Source organism: Zalophus californianus, chromosome 4 (assembly GCF_009762305.2).
Source record: "Zalophus californianus isolate mZalCal1 chromosome 4, mZalCal1.pri.v2, whole genome shotgun sequence".
In the NCBI taxonomy this organism is placed as follows: Eukaryota; Metazoa; Chordata; class Mammalia; order Carnivora; family Otariidae; genus Zalophus; species Zalophus californianus.
In genome coordinates this window covers 186,727,931-186,746,938 of record NC_045598.1, presented here as the reverse complement: position 1 = coordinate 186,746,938, position 19,008 = coordinate 186,727,931, and the positions used below count along the sequence as shown (strand labels likewise).

The 19,008-nt window shown below is 52.6% G+C and overlaps 1 protein-coding gene across 1 annotated transcript in view; it reads left to right on the top strand.

Annotated features, from left to right (window-relative positions):
• COL22A1 (collagen type XXII alpha 1 chain) overlaps positions 1-16,358 on the top strand; it is a 247,474-nt gene extending 231,116 nt beyond the window's left edge. The window contains exons 57-64 of the mRNA XM_027583883.2: positions 795-866; positions 2,283-2,318; positions 5,028-5,072; positions 7,426-7,605; positions 8,796-8,862; positions 10,917-11,099; positions 13,148-13,225; positions 15,213-16,358. Of these exons, the coding sequence (XP_027439684.1) occupies positions 795-866; positions 2,283-2,318; positions 5,028-5,072; positions 7,426-7,605; positions 8,796-8,862; positions 10,917-11,099; positions 13,148-13,225; positions 15,213-15,400 (849 nt within the window). The 3' untranslated portion in view covers positions 15,401-16,358. The remainder of the gene's footprint in view (positions 1-794; positions 867-2,282; positions 2,319-5,027; positions 5,073-7,425; positions 7,606-8,795; positions 8,863-10,916; positions 11,100-13,147; positions 13,226-15,212) is intronic.
• Positions 16,359-19,008: the final 2,650 nt, after the last annotated feature.

Below are 19,008 nucleotides of genomic sequence, written 5' to 3'. Positions count from 1 at the left end.
TCAAGCAATGATTGCACAAAGCACTGGGCAGACCACTTGGTCGGCCAGTTCTTGTCATTGTGGAAATGAGGGTGACAGGCCCATCTTGGTTGGCCAAGAATCTTCCTGGTTTTAGCACAGAAAATCCTGCATCTTGGGAAACCCATCATTTGCAGGCAAACTGGGCATCTGGTCACCCTAGTAGAGACACCTCTCTCTGTTAGACCAGGGATGGCTGCACTAGAGGAGCTTAACTCCTTAGCACATGTAATGACGTTCCTCAGAAGCCGTGGTGTGGGGCTTGTCACTGCTGGTGAGACCGAGTGGACGGGGTGGGACAGGGCCATGAGCCTGGCTTCACGCCCAGTGCAGAGCTGGCCCCAAAAGAGCTGACTCACACATGCCCGGAAAGGCTGGAACTGAAAGAGTCCCTGGAGCTGTTGCCAAAAAGCCATCCTACCAAACCATGAGCCTCACTGTGCTATTGGGAATAAGTGCACTACCTTGCTGGAGGACTCCTTGGAGAGGCCACACACACACTGGAGTGTTTCTGTGCCATATTTGTCCCATGTTGCTTCTGTTGCTTTGACTGAAAAAAGACATGCTTCTAGTCTTGCTGCCCCACCTCCACAGTGCTGTTAGGACTCACGGTAGCCATGCCTCTCCCTGACCCCCGGCCCTCCCATACAGGAAAGGAGTGTCCTTCTCTCTGTTGATGTCTCAGACCTTCAGAGTACAGAGGGGTTATGAGGTTTCTGAGTCTCCTTGGGCTGGCCCTTGACCTTGCAGAACCAATGCCTGTTCTCCCTCTGCAGGGCCAGAAGGGGAACAAAGGAGACCATGGCAACCCAGGACTCCCTGGCTTTCTGGGTCCCCGGGGGCCCCAGGTAAGCCGAGAACTCCCTGGGGGCCAAGACGCCTAGCTCTGGGGAGAGGTTCAAGGGCAGTATGTTTCCCGCCACCCACTGTGTCCTTGGGTCCACCTGCTCAGGTGGCATCACCGGCTGTGTGGTCGCACTCACGTTGTGGTTGGCGGGCAATGGTGTGCATTGGCTAACACGGGAACTCAGGTGTCAGCTGCGTGGGATTCTCAGCTCCACGCTCCCGAAGTGTGGGACCTCGGGCCGGTCTCGTAGCCTCTGTGCCTGAGCTTTGTCATTATTCAGATGGGGATATAAGAGTGCACACCTCCGATCCTAGAGCTTCAAGGGCCCTTCCAAACCACTGTAATGATGACTGAGTTTGGCTGCAGGGTCAGAACATGTGGGTGGTTTTCTGAGGCCACGTGGTCAGTCTGCGCTCCAGCTGCTGCTTGAGCCCAGGCCTCTGGACTAGAAAGCGGGATCCAGAGATGCTGCTGATCTTTGCTCAGTTTCTGGGCTGATGGATGCTAGGGTACTCAAATATGTCCAGCTAAGTTCCCGGTGCATACTGCATGCCATGGTCCACACCATGGGCTGCTGACCACAGGATCACGGTGGTATGTCCCACGCAAGAGTAGGAAGCATACCCATGTTCCCGTCCGCTCCCTCTAGTTTAATTCTGACCCCCAAGAGTGCCCCTGCCACCCAGCCAGCCCAGCCACTCCAGGTGGCAACCTCTCTTTTGCCCACTTCTACCATGTAGTTTAAGCCCTAACGTGGCTCTGTCCACTGATTTTTACTTGAGCCCATCCACTCCGTGGCCCAGCTGTTAAAGGCCCCAGCCTCCTCCTCCCTCCCCTTAGGAACACCCTGCTGCCAAGCAGCAGTCTGGGACCCGCACTTCTAGACTTACAGCACTCTTGCTTCTGGTCACAATAATAGCAGACGGAATTTGGGCAAGGTCCAGCTTCTGCTCCCGTTTTGCGGATGAAGAAACTGAGGCACAGGGAACTTGAGAAATTATAAGGACGTTGTCCAAGGTCACAGACCCAGTGGTTGAAAGAGCCAGGATTTGAACCCCGGGCAGGCTAGCTCTAGAGCCCAGTGTCACTGGAGTCTTGTTTCTCACTCTGAGCCTGCTTCTTGGGACCACCCCCTACCACAGCTGGGCGCTCTGGAAAGCCAGTGTCCTGGAGGCCCTCTGGGTGGAGTCCCAGCCATCCCTTTGATGAGGAGCCCAGAACATGTGGCTTCTCCTCCCGCTCTGGGGCATTTTTTTGCTGACTTCTGACCAGGCTGATGAGAGAAGCCTGCTTGAGTTGTCCTTGGTTGGCTGCACCATTGATTGTCTCCTTTGCTGGAACATGACTTGAGTGAAAATGTTTTGGCGACAATGTGCTGATGCTGCAGAGCCTCCTGATACTCTGTTCTGTTCCGTAGGGAGAACCAGGAGAGAAGGGAGTCCCAGGCAAGGAGGCAAGTATCGCATGGTCCCATCCCCTCGGCCCTCATTTCCTCTGGGGGACATGGGTGTGGGGACGCGGGAGCAGCTTTGGGGGCGGTGACACGCGTAGGCTCGGCCGGGTCCCCCCCTTGCTTCGGTGCACTGCTGTCATGTGGATCCTTTCTAGTTTTGCACGGGGACCCTCAAAGGAGGCAGCTGGTCCTGGGCACCTTCTTGACAGCCTCTGTCCGTGGCCTGTCTCTGGGTCCAGTCTGTCAACAAGTCCTGTCGTTGGCCAGTCCAAAGTGCCTCACTCTGTCCAGCTCTCTCCATGCCTACCGTGAGGACCCCAGTCCGGGCTGCCATCACCTGACACCTGCACGATTGCAGTGACCACCCACTGGCCCCCTGGGTCCAGCCCCCCCAGTCTTTTCCTGCCTGTAGCTGCCTGCAGAGCACACACAAGGTCATTCTGCTTCCCAGGCCAGTCTCGGCTCTGCCCGCCCCTGCACAGGTGGGAGTCCAGGTGCCCTGCCCCCACCGGCTCCCCTCAGCCTCCGGGCTCCAGGCGCTCTGGCCCTTCAGTTCCCCAAACATGCCAAGAGCTCTCATACACATTGGGGCCCTTTTCCAAAAGCCCTCCCCACCCCACACCCCTTTGCCCTCCTGACCCTGCTCGTCCTGAGGTCTGGGCCAAAATGTTGCCTCTTTTGACTTGACTTCACGACCCGAAACAAAGCGATGCCCCACTATGCAGTGTCCTCGCACCCCGCTCTGTTTGCCAGAGCCCAAGAGTGCAGCACAGAGGAGGTAGCAGAAATATTTGATGAGAAACAAGAGCCTGAATGAAGAACACAGAGAAAGCAAAGCTACTGTTACCACCTTGTCTGTTTCCAAGCCTGCACGCCCCCTGCATAAGGAAGACCCCTTTTCACTCTGCATCTTGGGGTTCCTTTCTCAGCTCAGGGAGGGAGGTGGGTGACTCCCTGAGAGCCGGATCCAAGGGCTCTGCGTCTGGAGAGTATCTGCCCCCTGCCCCAGCCATGCTTCCCACTCATGGGCAGATTTCTCGCTCACTCACCAATGCCTCCTTCCTCCGGCTCCCTGGATTGACTAGAGGGGAAATACCACCAGCTCCTCGTTGTCTGGGAGCAGGCCCTGAGTTCTGCCCCAAGGTGACCCCATGCTCTCCCCCATGTGAGCTCCTGCCTCCTCCTGCCCCCTGCACACCACGCTCCAGTTCCTGTATCCCTGCCTCCCGACACACAGTCATGCACTTTCTCCTGGGGCTCCCAAAACACCTTGTTGTACTTCTATTAGAGAAATAAAGGGGACTGTGGCCTGTCTGTAAGAATCAGCTGGGCCCACCTCTAGCTCTCAGCTGGACTGTGAGCCCCGTGAGAACAGGGCGGTGTTCTGCTCCTCCCTCTGCACAAGGCAGGGGCTGTGGGTGGCCCCTGTGTGAAGGGGTGCAGCGAATGGGGCCAGGGCTGAAATGACAGAGTGTTTGCTCTCCTTACTTCCTTCTCTGGAGATGCCTTCTGTCCCTGGAGCCAGAGATGGGACGTGAGCCCTAGGCTGACTGCTCTGCAGTTTGTATTCTTTACTAAGTGCACAGTGGAGTTTGGGTCGACACAGTGGAGCCCAGGGGTGGGTAAGCACAGGACCTGCCTTCCAGGTGCTTGCTGTCCAAGGGCAACACCCCTTTCACCTTGTCTGGGGACAACGGGAGTTACAGGGCAGCTGGTGGCCTGGGAACCCGTGCATGAGGGCAGACACTGGCCAGTGTTCCTTTGCAAAGGAGGTGGCAGAGGGGCTGGGGGCAAAGTGGGGTAGAGAGAGGTTCCAGCTGGGGAGGGTCACAGAAGCAAGGAGGGAGTATCCTAGCAGTGGGGACTACAAGGCTGTGTGACCGCCCTTCAGGAGGGGTGTGGGGTCCCTAGTACCTAGGTGCTGGGTGGTCAAGGAAGGCTTCCTCGGGGGGAGGCCTGAAGGCCTGGTGGGATTGATCACAGACAGAGGGATCGTGATTAGTCAGCTTGGCTGCCACACAATTAGCCTGGACTGGGTGGCTGAGAAACAGACATTTCTCACGGTTCTGGGGCTGGGAAGTCCAAGATCGAGGTGTCAGCAGATGGTATGCCATCCTTCCCTAATTACACTAGCCGGCCCCCTGGTCTCAATGCCTGTCTCCCTATGTCCATCATGGGGCCACCCTCGCAACCTTATCTACACCTGAGTACTTCCTGAAGACCCCATCTGCTAATAGTCACCCTGGGGATTCTGGCTTCAACATATACACTTGGGGGGCACAGACATTCCATGCAGGACAGAGGGGAGTGCGCTGCAGGCAGTGGGAAGGTGAGCCTCAGAGGCCAGGAGAAGGGAGAACCATGTACTCCCTGCAGTGGGCAGTCATGGACGTGGAGGTCCTTTGGGTGAGTGGGAGGCAACGCACCCCAGGTCACAGGGGCAGCGAGCACCTTTCAAAGTCCACATCCTGCGGGGTCTCCTGAGTGTATTCGGTGAGAGGGATCTATCCTGGAAAAGGCAGGGGAGGAATCTTAAAAGGGCTGGTGCCATCAGTCCAGGGTGCACAAAGAAAGGTGCCTGCAACGTCTGGACAGACAGACAGGGGCTCCTGGGGGGTCTGATTTCCCGGATACCCCTTGTGCTCGGCACACAGGGTCGCAGATGGGTGGCCCTGGTTCAGTGAGCATCCTCCTTTGGACTTTTTGCAGGGAGCCCCTGGGAAGCCCGGAGAGCCAGGAGCCAAAGGAGACAGGGTAAGTGGGGGAGGTAGTTACTAAATGTGACCTTTGCAAGGCAGCACGGGGACCCTGTCGCTGGCGGTCAGAAAACAACAGCCAAGCCCGGGGAGCTTGTGGGTCTGCCGCTCCCTGGAAAATCATTAGCCCACGAAGGGATTGTTGTAGTGAATGTTGTTACTTTCCCTTTTTTTCTTTTTGAATGTTATTTTAAGGAATAAAATCATTGCAATTACAAATTCAAAGGCGAGCGTTCTGAGACTTTGACAGATTTCCCTCTCTCCCTGTACGAGTGCCCGGGCATGACGTGCTCAGCTCCCAAAATGCCAATTTGCCAGGAGCCAGATTTGTCGCTGAAGGTGACAAGGGAACAGATTTTTTCCATAATGAATCGCCTTGGCGCCACACTCAGGAAGCCTTTCTTTACATTTCATTCCTCCAAAAAACAACAGGGGGAGGTGTTTTTTTGGTTTGGTGTTTTTTTCTTTTTTTTTTTTTTTCCCCCAGAAATGCCAGTGGGGGGAGGGGGTCTTCTCACCCTTGTGACAACAGCCACTCCCTTTAGTGGAATTAAGCATCCCGTTTGCCCACAACCCTCCATTTGGTCAGCCGAAACCCTGTCGCACCATGTGGATGTCACCGCCACGCCACACCCCACCCCCAGCTTATTTGCTGTGGTCCTGTTGAGAATTTATCTCTGCTTTCTTTGCAAGTTGGGTGGGTGAGGAGCTGGGTTTCTCCTGCAGGTCCGAGGACACAGGGCCGTGGAAGCAGAGAGTGTCAGAGATTGTCAACGCCTCCAGATCTCTCTCTTTCCCTCTTTCCTTCTGAGTGACTTGATTCCTCTGCATTCTGGCCGTTGGTTCCTGAGGATGGAGCCAGGGAGGGGGTGTGTGGCTGAGAAGGCATTTTGAGGGGTCCCCACCCCAGTGCCACACAGGTGCTCCTGGGAGTTCTGGCTGGCAGCCAGGGAGTTCAGACCACAAATAGGAATCTCGTCTCTAACACCTAATCAATAAGTGGAGAATTGCCTTCTCCCTGTTAAGTGGTTTTGTGGAACATTGCCAGGGAGCCATGAGGCTCCTCATTCCTTTGCACTCCTGGGGACATTTGAAGTCTGGGACAAGTCCTCCCCCCGCAAAGTGATATTGAGACATTTAATGAATAGGAAGTGCTGTACCACAGCTGTGATAGGGTCTCGGCATTCAGGAGCTCAGAGCGCCAGGACCATCACTAACCCCTGATCACTGACAGATGACAAAGGTCCCATGAGATGCATCACATCTGAGAAATTTAAGTCAAGACTGTCCCTCTGATATGGATAAGTTCATTTTAAATCCACTGTCCTTTATTATTGTTTGAAAAGGCAATACAGACATACAGTTAACCATTGCAAAAAGTGAATGCAATGAAAAGTAGGTGCTCCTCTACCTTGGTGCCCGTTATGGGCCCCATTCCCTTCCCAGGGTCCGTCGCGGGACATTTTCCTTTCGTCCTCTGTGCATGTAGAACCATGTGAGTTATAAATCTGTATCTGCCTTTTGTTAAAGCCCTGGGAACATATCAAATTTTGTCTGTTATTTTTTTCTCTTCAAGCATATAGGTTGGACATAGTTTCATGCCTGCAGTCTTCCCTCTCCTTGGCTCTGGGTCATGTCCATGGCCATGCTCCATTTCCAGCTACCATCTTGCTTCCCCTCTCGTTCCCCCCGACTGCTATCTGCCCGCAGGGGAGTCCTGTTACACCCCGAACTCGCCAACATGGCCATCTATTTTCAGACCCACCAACAACCAGGACTTGCTGGTCACACCCACAGTAGTGCGTTGGGCAGAGGACCGGATGGTCTGGTGGTCACCATGGTTCCCAAATCATTGATCCAGGTCTTTGGGGGCTGGGTCAGAGATGGGGAGAAGAGTCTGGTCAGTGTCATCCCATGTGGGCCCACAAAAGCCAAGAGTAAGGGTGCGGGAGGCCACCTGCAAGTAGCGGCGCCTCTGTCGAAAGAGTAACTGTCCATCCAGCTGATAGAGCAAACTGGAGGAGTGGCTGCTCGGCAGTCAGGCTCAGTGGCCAGCCTTCCTGAGGCATGCGCATGAAGCCGCACAGACTGGGATTGGAAGTCAAAGTTCTCATCTAGTCCTCCGCACACTACCTGTGTGATGATGACAGGTGGCTTTGTGTCTGGAGGCCTGTGTCCTCACATGTCTTGGCTCTGAGACACAGGTCTGCCAGGACAGAGGTCTCCTGTCCAGGGCTCCGGGAGAGAGGACCCGGGGACCAGGGAGCTGCATACAGCTGCAGCGGGCCTGTCTACACTGGGTGCACTTGCCTAGCCCTCTGCTCACTGACATGTTTCTTCCCCTCCTCCAGGGAGATCCCGGGAACAAAGGTGACAAAGGACCTCCTGGAGGAAAGGGCCAGCCTGGGGACCCTGGAATCCCTGGTCACAAAGGCCACACGGGCCTGATGGGCCCCCAAGGACCTCCTGGGGAGAATGGACTGGCTGGGCCCCCAGGGCCTCCGGGCCAGCCAGGATTTCCAGGACTGAGGGTAAGGATGCTGGTGTTGCCTCAGACTTGGGGGGGGGCATGAAAGGACAAGCTTATTTAGTGTTTTTTTTTCTCGAAACAGTTTATTCTAGTGACAGAACTCTTATTTGACACAAACCTGTAACACAAGCACACACTGGAGAAAAACGCAGAGCCACCCGGTAGAAGTGGTTGGGGGTGGGGTGGATTTTGGGTCCACGTGACCTCACCTTCCCCTCTCAGCAGCCCTGTGGTCCCCTGGGGACCTTCCCGTCCTCAGAGCGCAGGTCTAGGTGATCTCCCGTGTCGCTGGCAGCTCTGATGCTCTGTCCCTTCCCAGAGCCTGGCTCTCAGCCAAGTGCAGGAGCAGGGGCACGGGAGGCGGGGCGCTTCCACAGCCCCCGGGGTCCTCGCTGAGTTCTCCTAGTCCTGGTGCTGTGGGTAGCCATGAAGTTCTGGGATGAGCATGAAAGAGGGACCAGAAAAGAAACAACAGAGTAAGGACACGGAATTCGTGTCCTGCTCATGCTGGGCGCTGTCCCCGGTCCTGGGGCTGCAGACAGGAGCGCAGGGAGGAGACCCTCGCCCCGTGGGGACACGGCCCTGAAGGAGTCAGGCAAGAGGGAGGGGTCTGGCCACTGCGGGGCGTGAGGGCTGCTCTCACAGATTCCTCTAGGAATCACATGTCACCGTGTGAGCCCGGAGGCAGCACACACTCACCAGCGTCTATGAATCAGGCACCAGGAGGGTCAGGCACCTGGGGAGGGCCAAGGTGAACTGAGCAAGGAAAACCAGACCCTGGGAGCCGGGGTGGCCGAGCGGCTGGTCAGGGAAATCAAAGAAGATTCCGTGGAGGAGGCAGCCTGGGCGCGGCGCCGGGAGTGGACGGGACTTCGGCAGGGAGAGGTGCAGGGCCAGACCTCTCAGGTTGACGCCGGGGAAACGGCTTGTGCAGGAAGAAGCTGCAGCTAAGGAGCGGGAAGGGCGAGGAAAGAGTGTCACCGGAGGCCTCAGGTCACCTTATCAAATAGGAGGATGCTGCCTGCGTGGCCAGGGCAAAGGGAGGTGCTTCTGGGCGTGAGAAGGATTGGACCAGGCCTATGTGCTATGTGTTGCCTGTGCCCCTCCTGGTTCCCGGAGCCATCGGGGGTCTTGGGGCGCAGGAGTTACCGGGGAGATAAGTAATTTCCCCTTCACCTTCCCTCCTTGCAGGGGGAGTCCCCCTCCATGGACACCCTGCGACGGCTCATCCAAGAAGAGCTAGAGAAACAGCTGGGAAGTGAGTAGCTGGACTGACCACAGCTGGGCACACAAGGGCCTCTGGAGGAGCCTGGGAAGCTGTCCCTTCTGCACCCTTCAGTTCCCCAACCCGGTTTGAAGAAGGCTCGTGGAGAGCAGCTCCCGTGTAGCAATTGTGCAGAACCGTGAGGAACACCGTGCAGGCTCTAGACACACAGAGCCCTGTCCAGAGCTTGTCTTTACCTCCTCTTGAATACCCCCGATTAGGGGAGCTCCCATCCACAGAACCAGCTCTGCCGTCATCCGTCATTTATTCTGTTCATTCGCTCCCAAAGGCAGCGGAGATACATAGTGCTTTCATGGAACTAGGTCCATTTCAGTCCAAGTGTATTGGACTTATTGTTAAATCCCACGGGTTTGCATGAGCCTGGCACATAGCAGGTGCTCAGGGAGGGAGCAAGGTTGGGAGGTAGTAGTAACGCCAGCATGTGGGGCTTGCTGTAGGTCAGGTGGTTTCCTACACACTCACAAGGCAATTCATGGAAGGCTCTCAAAGAGCAGGAGGCATGTTTCAGTGTTAGGAGCAGAGATGCCAAGTAACTTACTGGACATGGGAGATCTGGTAAGCGTCTAGCAGGATTTGTGTGCAGGCAGCTGTCCCCACCTCCCTCTGGGCTGGAAGCTGTTAGGGGAGGAAAGTCATGGGCAGCCTATGATAGGGAAGGTCAGACATCCATAACTCTCCCAGGACCCAGACGGACAGAATGGGAGGGCGTGTTTATTCACATGCTCACGTCTCAGAGGGATTTGCACCAACTGTATGGCAGACTGTGGGTTGGGTCTGGGGGCACAGCTTTGGACAAGGTGCCCCCCATCCCAGCCCTCTTCGACTGGCCAGGCCAGCATGGTCCCTCTCCACACACAGGAGAGCCCAAGACCATTACCTGGGAAACATGGCAGGGGTGTGGGTTGAAAAAAGGAAGGAAACCAGAGGCTGGAATGGCACTTGCCACTGAGCAGGTTGTGTCCCGGGGTCTCCCCCATGGGCATCTCTGAGCTCTGCTTTCTGAGTCTTAGATTTACCAGCGACAGAAATGGCTTCTGCCCTTGGGGAGTTTCCAGCCCAAGAGCAGAGACAAGACCTGTTTTGAACAAAGTTCAGATGGAGCATCTGCTGGGCAGGGTGCTTTCTTTCAAACAGCTTTCTGAAGAGCAAGCATCAATTCTACTTTAAGGATGAGGAAATCAGGGCTCAGAGAAGTTCAGCCATTCACTCAGGCCTCAGACACAGACTGTACCCCACCTGCTGCCTCGTGCAGGAAGATGGGAGGACGGTGCTTGTGGCAAGCCGGTCCCCAGGGCGCTCAGAAGACCCTGACTCTGCCTTGGTTTTATCACCAAAACACTAGGACCTTGGGTGACCCTCCAGCCTCTCTGGGCTCAGTCACCCACCTGCAGGAAGAAGAGCTGGGCCTGACTACATGTGACGGTCTCTTGGTGGCCATCAGATGGGCACGGTGTCCCCAGTGTGGTGGAAAGCCATGGACCTCTGGGTTTTTAAGCAGTTTTGTAGTCTTTGCATTTTAGACATGTAAGGTTCCTCAATGACATCATACCCAGCCCTTCGGTGTATAGATGAGAAATGTGACTCTACATTGCTCTGTAAGCCCCTAAGTCTCACCCCCAGTCTCAACTTCCCCAGCTGGCAATTACCGCAACCCCTTCTTCTGTGGGTACTGTCCCGGCCGCCAGTCCTTCCGTGATTGGCGCCACCAGCGTCCGCTGACCACAGTCTTAATGCCTCATCTCACATGACTGTCCTCACGCCCACCAGGTGGGGTGGCTGTGATTGCATTGCCTCCATTCTCCAGACAAGGACGTGAAGGCTCAGACAGGTCGAATAGCTGGCCTGAGGCCCACAGCTGGCCGAGGCTGTCCTGGGACGGGCTCCCTGGCTGTGCTGTGTGGGGTTGATCTTGTCGGTGTGCTGTGCTGCTTACAGTCTCCCGAGCTCTGAGCTGCAGAGTGAGTTCCGGCCCATCTCCTGTCCATCGCCCTCCTTCGTTGAACATCTCTGTTTTTCCTCCTCTGCAGCCAGACTCGCCTACCTCCTGGCCCAGAGGCCCCCAGCGCATGTGAAGTCATCTCAAGGCCGACCCGGGCCCCCGGGGCCCCCTGGAAAAGATGGGCTTCCGGGCAGGGTGGGCCCCATCGGGGAGCCAGGACAGCCTGGGCAAGGGGGTCTGGAAGGACCCTCTGGACCAATGGGTCCCAAAGGTGAGTGAGGACCCGGAGGAGCCATGCTTAGCACAGAGGAGGGCTGGGAAGGACCACGCTCCAGCTGAATGTGCATAATTGATCTCACTTTCGTCTCCTCCAGCTTGGTAACACTCAGCGTTTGGGCATCATGTAATGTTTTCATATGTACAGAAGGATTTTATACTTGACATTTTTGTAAAAATATGCTTCCGCCAGGAAGAGCGAACCAGCTCCCTCCTACTTCCTGGTTCTCCACTAGAGCAGGGGCGACACAAAATGCCCTCTTTCCCCTTCCGAGATTACAGCTCGCTGAGGAGTGAGACATGCAGTCTCCAGGCCCATGAGGCGTTGGCCGCCAGCTTTAGAATTGAGCAAAGTGGCGGCTAAAAGGGCTTCTACCTCTCCAGCTCTCAGGCAGACGCCTCACGTGGACGTGGGCGATCTGGGCAACAGCCGGTCTCTCCTCCAAGGGGCAGTGTCTGACCCCCGTAGTGACCGAGGCAAGCGCACCCTCTCGGTGGGCAGGCAGGTGGGAAAGCAGGAGGGAGGACAGAAGCCAGACTCATCAACCTGATTATTAGCTGCTCTGTGGGGAGGGGTGAGTGCAGGGTGTGGGGGGCCGTGAGTGTGGGGTAGGAGAGGGGTGAGCCTGGGGTACAGAAAGCACCAGATTTTGGTCACCACTGGGGAGTATCGACATGGATGCCCCTAACATCTTCCTCTTTCCACCTACTGCTTCCTTACTAATTCTTCACTCATTCATTTATTCATTCATTCATTCCCTGTAATGTTTCTCCTGCTGAAAAATTTTTTGTTAAATTTGTGCTCAAGTCCCACCTCTTTTGGTTCATAAAACAAAATACATGAGCTAGAGGTCAACAAGAAAGCATAAAGTGTAGGAAACATCAGACTTGGACAGAACTGACCCAGTGTGGCAGTTACAACAATAAATAGGAATGGTCTAAAGTCTCCATGAACTAGCAAAATTTCCATTTAGATCCCAAAAGAAAATATGTTGCATAAAGGAGACTTCTGCAAATAACATGGCAAAAAACAAAATGAATGACGAAAAATATTGAGACAGTTTAATCTAATCTGTATGTTATTAATTCAAATGTGATCTTGAATTTCCTCCCAGAGGGAAGGGACCCTCTCTGGAATTTCTGTGTGATTTTAACTCACCCGCATTCTGCTTCGAATAAGAATGTTCTTGGTGCCCTGTTTCATCTCTTACTGGATTTAAAGTTTCTTGGGGGTAGACCTGTTGTAGTAAATGTCTGTAGGATCTAGAGTGTTGAGTTTATTGTTATCACCCAGTTCCTACAGGTTCAGGTGAAATGCTGTGAGAACACGGGAAGTGGAGGCAAGCATGAGTGGATGAAGGTGGACGTGTTTATTACAGGGGAGAGAGCATGTGGATGTGTGTGTGGGCACGGGAGAGAGCGTGTGGCTGTGCACATCTGTATGCCCGTGTTTGAGTGAGTCTGTATGTGTATATGAGTGTGCATATATATTTGCTAACATATGTGTAAGTGTCCATGGGGTGCCTGGGTAGCTCAGTCGTTAAAGCGTCTGCCTTCGGCTCAGGTCATGATCCCGGGGTCCTGGGGCATCGAGCCCCACATCGGGCTCCCTGCTCTGCGGGAAGCCTGCTTCTCCCTCTCCCAATCCCCCTGCTTGTGTTCCCTCTCTCGCTGTGTCTCTCTCTGTCAAATAAATAAATAAAATCTTAAAAAAATAAATGTCATATGTGTGCCCGTAATCAAGCAGTTATGTGCTTGAACCAATGTTGATGTGTAGTTGAGCATGCATTTAGGAGGGGTGTCCATTTACTTTGGTGCTCATAGGCGTGTATCTGGATTGAGTGCATGCTTGAGTGTGAGTGTATGTCAGTGAGTGTGAACAGGACTTCGGAGTCCCAGTGTGGAGAATGTGTGAGCGAGGCTGGTTCGGATGGAAGGCTGCCGCAGCCCCGTGCTGACCCTGCATCTGCTCCTGGTGCCACTCCCTGCCTCTGCCCTCACCCTGGGTCTCTCTCTCACCAAAGCTGTGTGTCTCTCTCACAGGTGAGCGAGGAGCCAAAGGAGACCCGGGTGCACCTGGCGTTGGCCTCCGAGGCGAGATGGGCCTGCCTGGCATCCCAGGTAGGGAGAGTGTCCGGAGTCTCAGGGTGGCCCTCCGCCATGGAGTGACACACTGCAGTGCCGCAGGGGTGTCTGGGAAGAAAGGCTGGGTTTATCTGAGAGGAGAGAGGATCACTCATGTGTTTTTATCGAATCTTTCTAAAGCACCAGCTTCTTGACTTACTAAAAAACCTGTAGCGTATGTATTCCATGAGTTGTTGGGGTTTATCTTGTGAAATAGTCCTGAGGAAAACAGACCTGGGGTTAAATAAGACTGGGCAGCATGGGGAACCGTGCACCCCTTGACTCCTTCCCAACACTCGTGAATTCTCCCACGTGCTGCCTCGCAGGAACAAATGATGTTTATTTTGTTTATGGCAGCATTTTCTCAACTCACGTGAAAGTCCAGTCTGTGCACATGTTGATACCCCATTACTATTTCTCAGAACGTATGTTGGGATGTGCTGGCCAGGTGGCAGGGTCGGGGTGAGGGCTCCCTGGGACGTGGGGCTCGCCATTTGACAACCTGGACAAGCTGGCTGTCTGGAAGGATCTCCGGGGCACAGCAGTGTGGTGGCCCAAGATGAGGGGTGTGAGTAGAAGGTGGAAGAAATTAGACTGAGTTATTATTACCAAATTCCACCGCACTGAAGTTCCTCTTTTTATTTAGTTCTAGTTTATATGATCACCTGAGATCATTTTTGCATATGAGACTTATAGGTCATTCTAATTTAGTGTTTATATCTTGATTTCCCAAATTTCCTGCGCTGGATGCATGTTGCTACTCTCATGAGAGAAGACAACTAAAAATACATATTCAGTGTTTATTTTTGACAGCTTGCCTACTTTCCAGTAGCTTCGAATATTAAGAATATTTTTCATTTTTATTTTTTTAAAGATTTTATTTTTAAGTAATCTCTACATCTAATGTGGGGTTGAACCCTCAACCCCAAGGTCAAGACTCATGTGCTCCCCTGACTGAGCCAGCCAGGTGCCCCAAGGATATTTTTAAAATAAGGCAATTTCAAATAAAGATTAAAAGGCAGAACAGAACCGTTTAGAAAGAGGAAATATTTGTATGAGTACGAGTTTGAGATAATGACTGTTCTTCAGTGATTCTCTGCAGGAGTCAGTGACACTGCCGGCCTCAGGCTTGGTCGAGGCAGGGCCATAGAAATTAAATAACGACTACCAAAGTGTTCGTGAATTTGAGAGTTCATGAAATGTCTAAAGATCTTTTTAAGGGGAAAATGTCCTTCCTTTTTGTTTCTTTTATAAGGAGACTCAGATTTCCTAACATGGTGACTTAAGAGGTAATAGGGTTAGGCATACACTTAGCAATGAGCTTCCCAGTGGCCAAAGCAAAAAGGGACATAGATTGATAATATATGAAATTATGATGTTTAATAAATGGAGGAATAGATGCTTGTCTATAGGTAATATTTCTGAGTCCAAATTTTGGGTTATTTGTCAGTGACTTACATCCTATTTGTATTGTCCTTGACCATGATTTACAGAATAGGTGAATGTGGCCCAAGTGTGTAGTTCACATTTAACATACGGATACCAGCCTAGAAACTACAGAAGATTTGGGACAAGTTGCATATTGGGTAATAGAGCGTCATCAGGTATCTCTAAGGATACATGGATTGGGGCTGATGGTTAATGACGAGGACTTGGTGTCTGCCTCTCAACTCAACTGTATCTCCTAGAACCCCGTGAGAACATAGAAGGCCGTGTCTCTTGCCCACCCCATACCCCTGCCCTCCATCTGCCCTTGTTGGTTTCTCTCCAGGGGCACCCTGATTGCTGCCCCAGTCCAAACGGTGAAGGCATCCCCGTGCCCCTGTGGACCATTGTGATTGCCCCAGGCAGAGTTCCCAGTCCTGAGGACGTTTCTGGTCCTCAGTTGGTACTGAATGGAAGCCATGAGAGCAGGGCTCGTTTGCCCCAGAAGGATCCTGAACACTTTCTGTTTGTTTGTTTTTTTTCCTTCTCCTTGGGCCAGGTCAACCCGGGGAACCTGGCTATGCGAAAGATGGGCTCCCCGGGGCTCCCGGCCCTCAAGGGGAGACAGGACCATCAGGACACCCCGGACCCCCAGGCCCGCCCGGGCCCCCTGGCCAGTGTGACCCCTCCCAGTGTGCCTACTTCGCCAGCCTCGCTGTCCAGCCCGCTAACGTGAAGGGCCCCTAGAAGATTCCAGAATACCAAGAGGCGGCAGTGGATTTCTGAAACTTGAACTCAGAGCCTGATAAGAAGCCAGAGGTCTTGAAACATTACAGCCACGTGTTTTTTTTTTTCTTTTATCATTTGTTTTTGTCTTATTTTCTTGAGAGACCTCAACATTATTAAAACCAACAGATGCTGCCGGTCGGTCAGATTATTATTAATATTATTATTATTGTTTATTATTATTATTATTATTATTTCATATGATAATGCTCTGCGAGTTTTCCCCTCTCCTCCAAAGCTGGGAGAACATGACCGTGGGGCAGTAGGTTGTTTCTCGGTTTTTCTCACGGTGCCCATGTGATGTGGAGCTGCCCGTTTTAAGGAAACTCTTGGTGCTATGAAACCCTGACCAGAAGACACTTGCCAGATTTACCTCTTTCCTCAAAAGGAAACTGAAAACATGAGACAATGGGTTTCTATTCTGGGTTATGCCCAGAGGTCGCCACTTCCCAGGAGAGACATGTGAAGCAGGAAGCAAAGGAATGTGCAGACATGAAGAATGTCCTCGCTGCCTGATGGAAAGTGCACACGGGGAGCCCAGAATCGGTCCTCGGGGAGCAGACTCAGCCACCTCACTGCTTCAGGCTCTCAGATGCAAAGTCATGGCACTTGAGTCGGGGAAGCTTCATGGCATCCTGTGTCCAGCCAAAGACAGAAGCCGGTGTGGAAGAAGCGTGTTAATCTGGCTTCTGAGCCATGGATGGGACTCCTTCAAGTTCCTCACAGTTGGTCTCTCTTTAATTGTGAAATAAAGAGGTCCGGTGACAACTGCCGTGTCTTCCCAATGCTGGGCAGTTGGCCAGGGTACTGGCCAGAGCTGGCACATCTGTGCCTCCAGGGTTCTGCCTTGGAAATAAAGTGCGTTGAGTGTATGTGTGTACCTGAGACGCCCGCACAAACAGGTGCTCAATAAATCCGAGTTTCCTCCTCAGGTCGCATGGATGATTCCTTTTCTTTTTATCTCTTTTTATTTTTTTAAAAACTTTATTTATTTATTTATTTGAGAGAGAGAAAGAGCATGAGCAGGGAGGGGGAGAGGGAGGGGGAGAAGCAGGCTTCCCGCGGAGCAGGGAGCCCGATGTGGGGCTGGACCCCAGGGCCCTGGGACCGTGACCCGAGCCGAAGGCGGACGCTCACCGACTGAGCCGCCCAGGCGCCCCGACAATCCCTTCCTTATCTCCAGCCGTCATCTGCCTGTGAACTCCTGAAGGTCTGGATGAGTCATTTTCCTCTGGGGAGCCTAGGGCCTCAGGTTCAGGCCCCGTGCTGATGCACACGAGGGTGGGTGGGCATTATCATCCCCTCCACTGGGGCAGCTCTGTCTTCTACGTTTTGGAGGCAGCCATTTCGATGTACACGTCCATATAGGGTCACAGTGGGGAGGGAGGGCAGTAAGGGGGAAGGTTGGCTTCAGTAGGACTCGGGGCCTCATCCTGCTGACGTGTGTCCAGAGACCAGCGGATTCACCATGGCCTCAGAGAACCACTCGTTAAACACGGGGTCATGTCCTAACTAATTGTTGGTTAATTGATGGATCCATCCATTCATCTGTCACTCATCCAGGCACGGACTAACACAGCATATGCTTATCAAGCACTTCCTTTTTATCACCTCTGATTTGGGGACCAAAAGTGCTGGAAGGTTCCATGCGCAGAGAAGTATATTGCAGTGATTTTAAATAGGCTCTGAAGCTGCTCTCATTCAGTTGTTTGGTGCTGGTTATGGGGGTGGATGCGTGTCCGAGAGCGGCCATTCTGCAGGGCCTCTCCGTGCAGACAGACAATCTCCTACCTGAGCTGTTTTCATGTTCACCTGCTCAGTTTACCCTCACAACCATGTGAGACACAAGGACTTGAGGAAACAGTGTCAGAAACCTTAGAAATCCTCTAATCCAGTGACTTAAACATTTTTGACTGTGATCCACAGCAAGAAGTAAGTTTCTTTGTGATTCAGTGTATGCATACGTAAATATAGAAGGGGAAACGTTTGGTGATAGGACATTTATCCTGACCGCACTCGATGCCCCATAACATTTACTGTTCTGTTTCATTTTTTTTAAAATGCTCATCACAGTCCACTAACTAGATGTCATGAGCCACCAGTGGTTTTGAAAGATAGTTCTCTTGTCTAGAGGGAGACTTAGGCATAGAGAAAACCTGTCTCAGGCCTCAGAGCCTTGGGTGGAATCCAGTTCTCTGATGCCTTGAACACTTTTTCTCTTCACATTGCATTTTGCTCCTGAATTTTAAGGCTTTCATCACATGCGCTAAGAATGGAACGAGAAGAAGGGCTTATAGCACAGAAAGAATGACCTGGTTAAGGCCAAAGGCTGTTTTGATCACTGAGGTTCTCAAACACTGGAGTGGGACAGCGAGAAGGGTCTGGGCATTCCTCTTCCGGGGACCTTGGAGACGTTCAGCAAGCTGGCGTGGCTCGGGAGCAGCTGTGTCTGCAGAGGGCAGGAGGAATGCATTGTCTGTACTGATCCTTTTCCAGGCATAGGACTTGATGCTTTTCTGGAAACACATGAAAGCATCAGCATGATTGGGTATTTCCGTAGTTTCCAATTTAGAACGCATTAATATGGTAGACGATGTGAGAGTGTGTGTAGGGGTTGGAGGGTGTGGTAGACGATGTGAGAGTGTGTGTGTTGGGAGGTGGGGTTGGAGGGTGGGCTTAGAAGACAGGACTCTTTCGTTTCCTTAGAGAACCTGATCAGCCTTTCCAAGACCACTCCTCCAGAGACGTGCATCCAGGAGTATGGCCCCCTGTGAATGGGCTCTGGAGGGGATGTTGATGGATGATGCTTGTGCTGATGGTGCTCATGGTGCCTAGACCAAGAACTACAGAAAGTTGGAGTTATGAGTAAAGGAATGCAAGAAAATAAATAAATAAATAATAAATAAATAAACAAACAAACACACATATACAAATATATATATAAAGGAGCACCTGGGTGGCTCAGTTGGTTAAGTGTCTGACTCTTGATCTCAGCTCAGGTCTTGATGTCAGGGTTGTGATTTTAAGCCCAGTGTTGGGCTCCATGTTGGGCGTGGAGCCTACTTAAAGAATAAAACAACTACCGGATGTATAAATATATTTAATACATATAAAGAATATATATATTTAGTATGTGTATAAAGAATAAAATATATGTACATAGAAATGCCGCAGTGGTGTTTCTAAACCAGGCTCCTCTGTGGGCCCCACGCAGGGCATTGTCGTCCCAGGGGCTCCGACGAAACACGCAGATCTGGTCTACATGGAGAAGTGACTGCACCCCCTCCCCAGGAACTGGCTATTTTCCTTGCTTCTGGGATCCCAATTTGCTTTCATTTCTGTATGTGTGTTTTCTTTTTCTCTTCTCCATGGCTTACTGGGAATTTTTCAGCACATGGCAGCAAGCGGTTCTAGCCTCTCCTTCCCCCACCTCTTCAGGAGTGGTGACGTCTGGAAGCCACAGTAGGGAGGAAGCCCCCCTCACCAGGGTGACCAGTGGGGCTCCACTGTCTGCTGCCTCCCATAGGAGGGGCCACGGCTCTCCGGATTAACTATACATGTCACGTCCA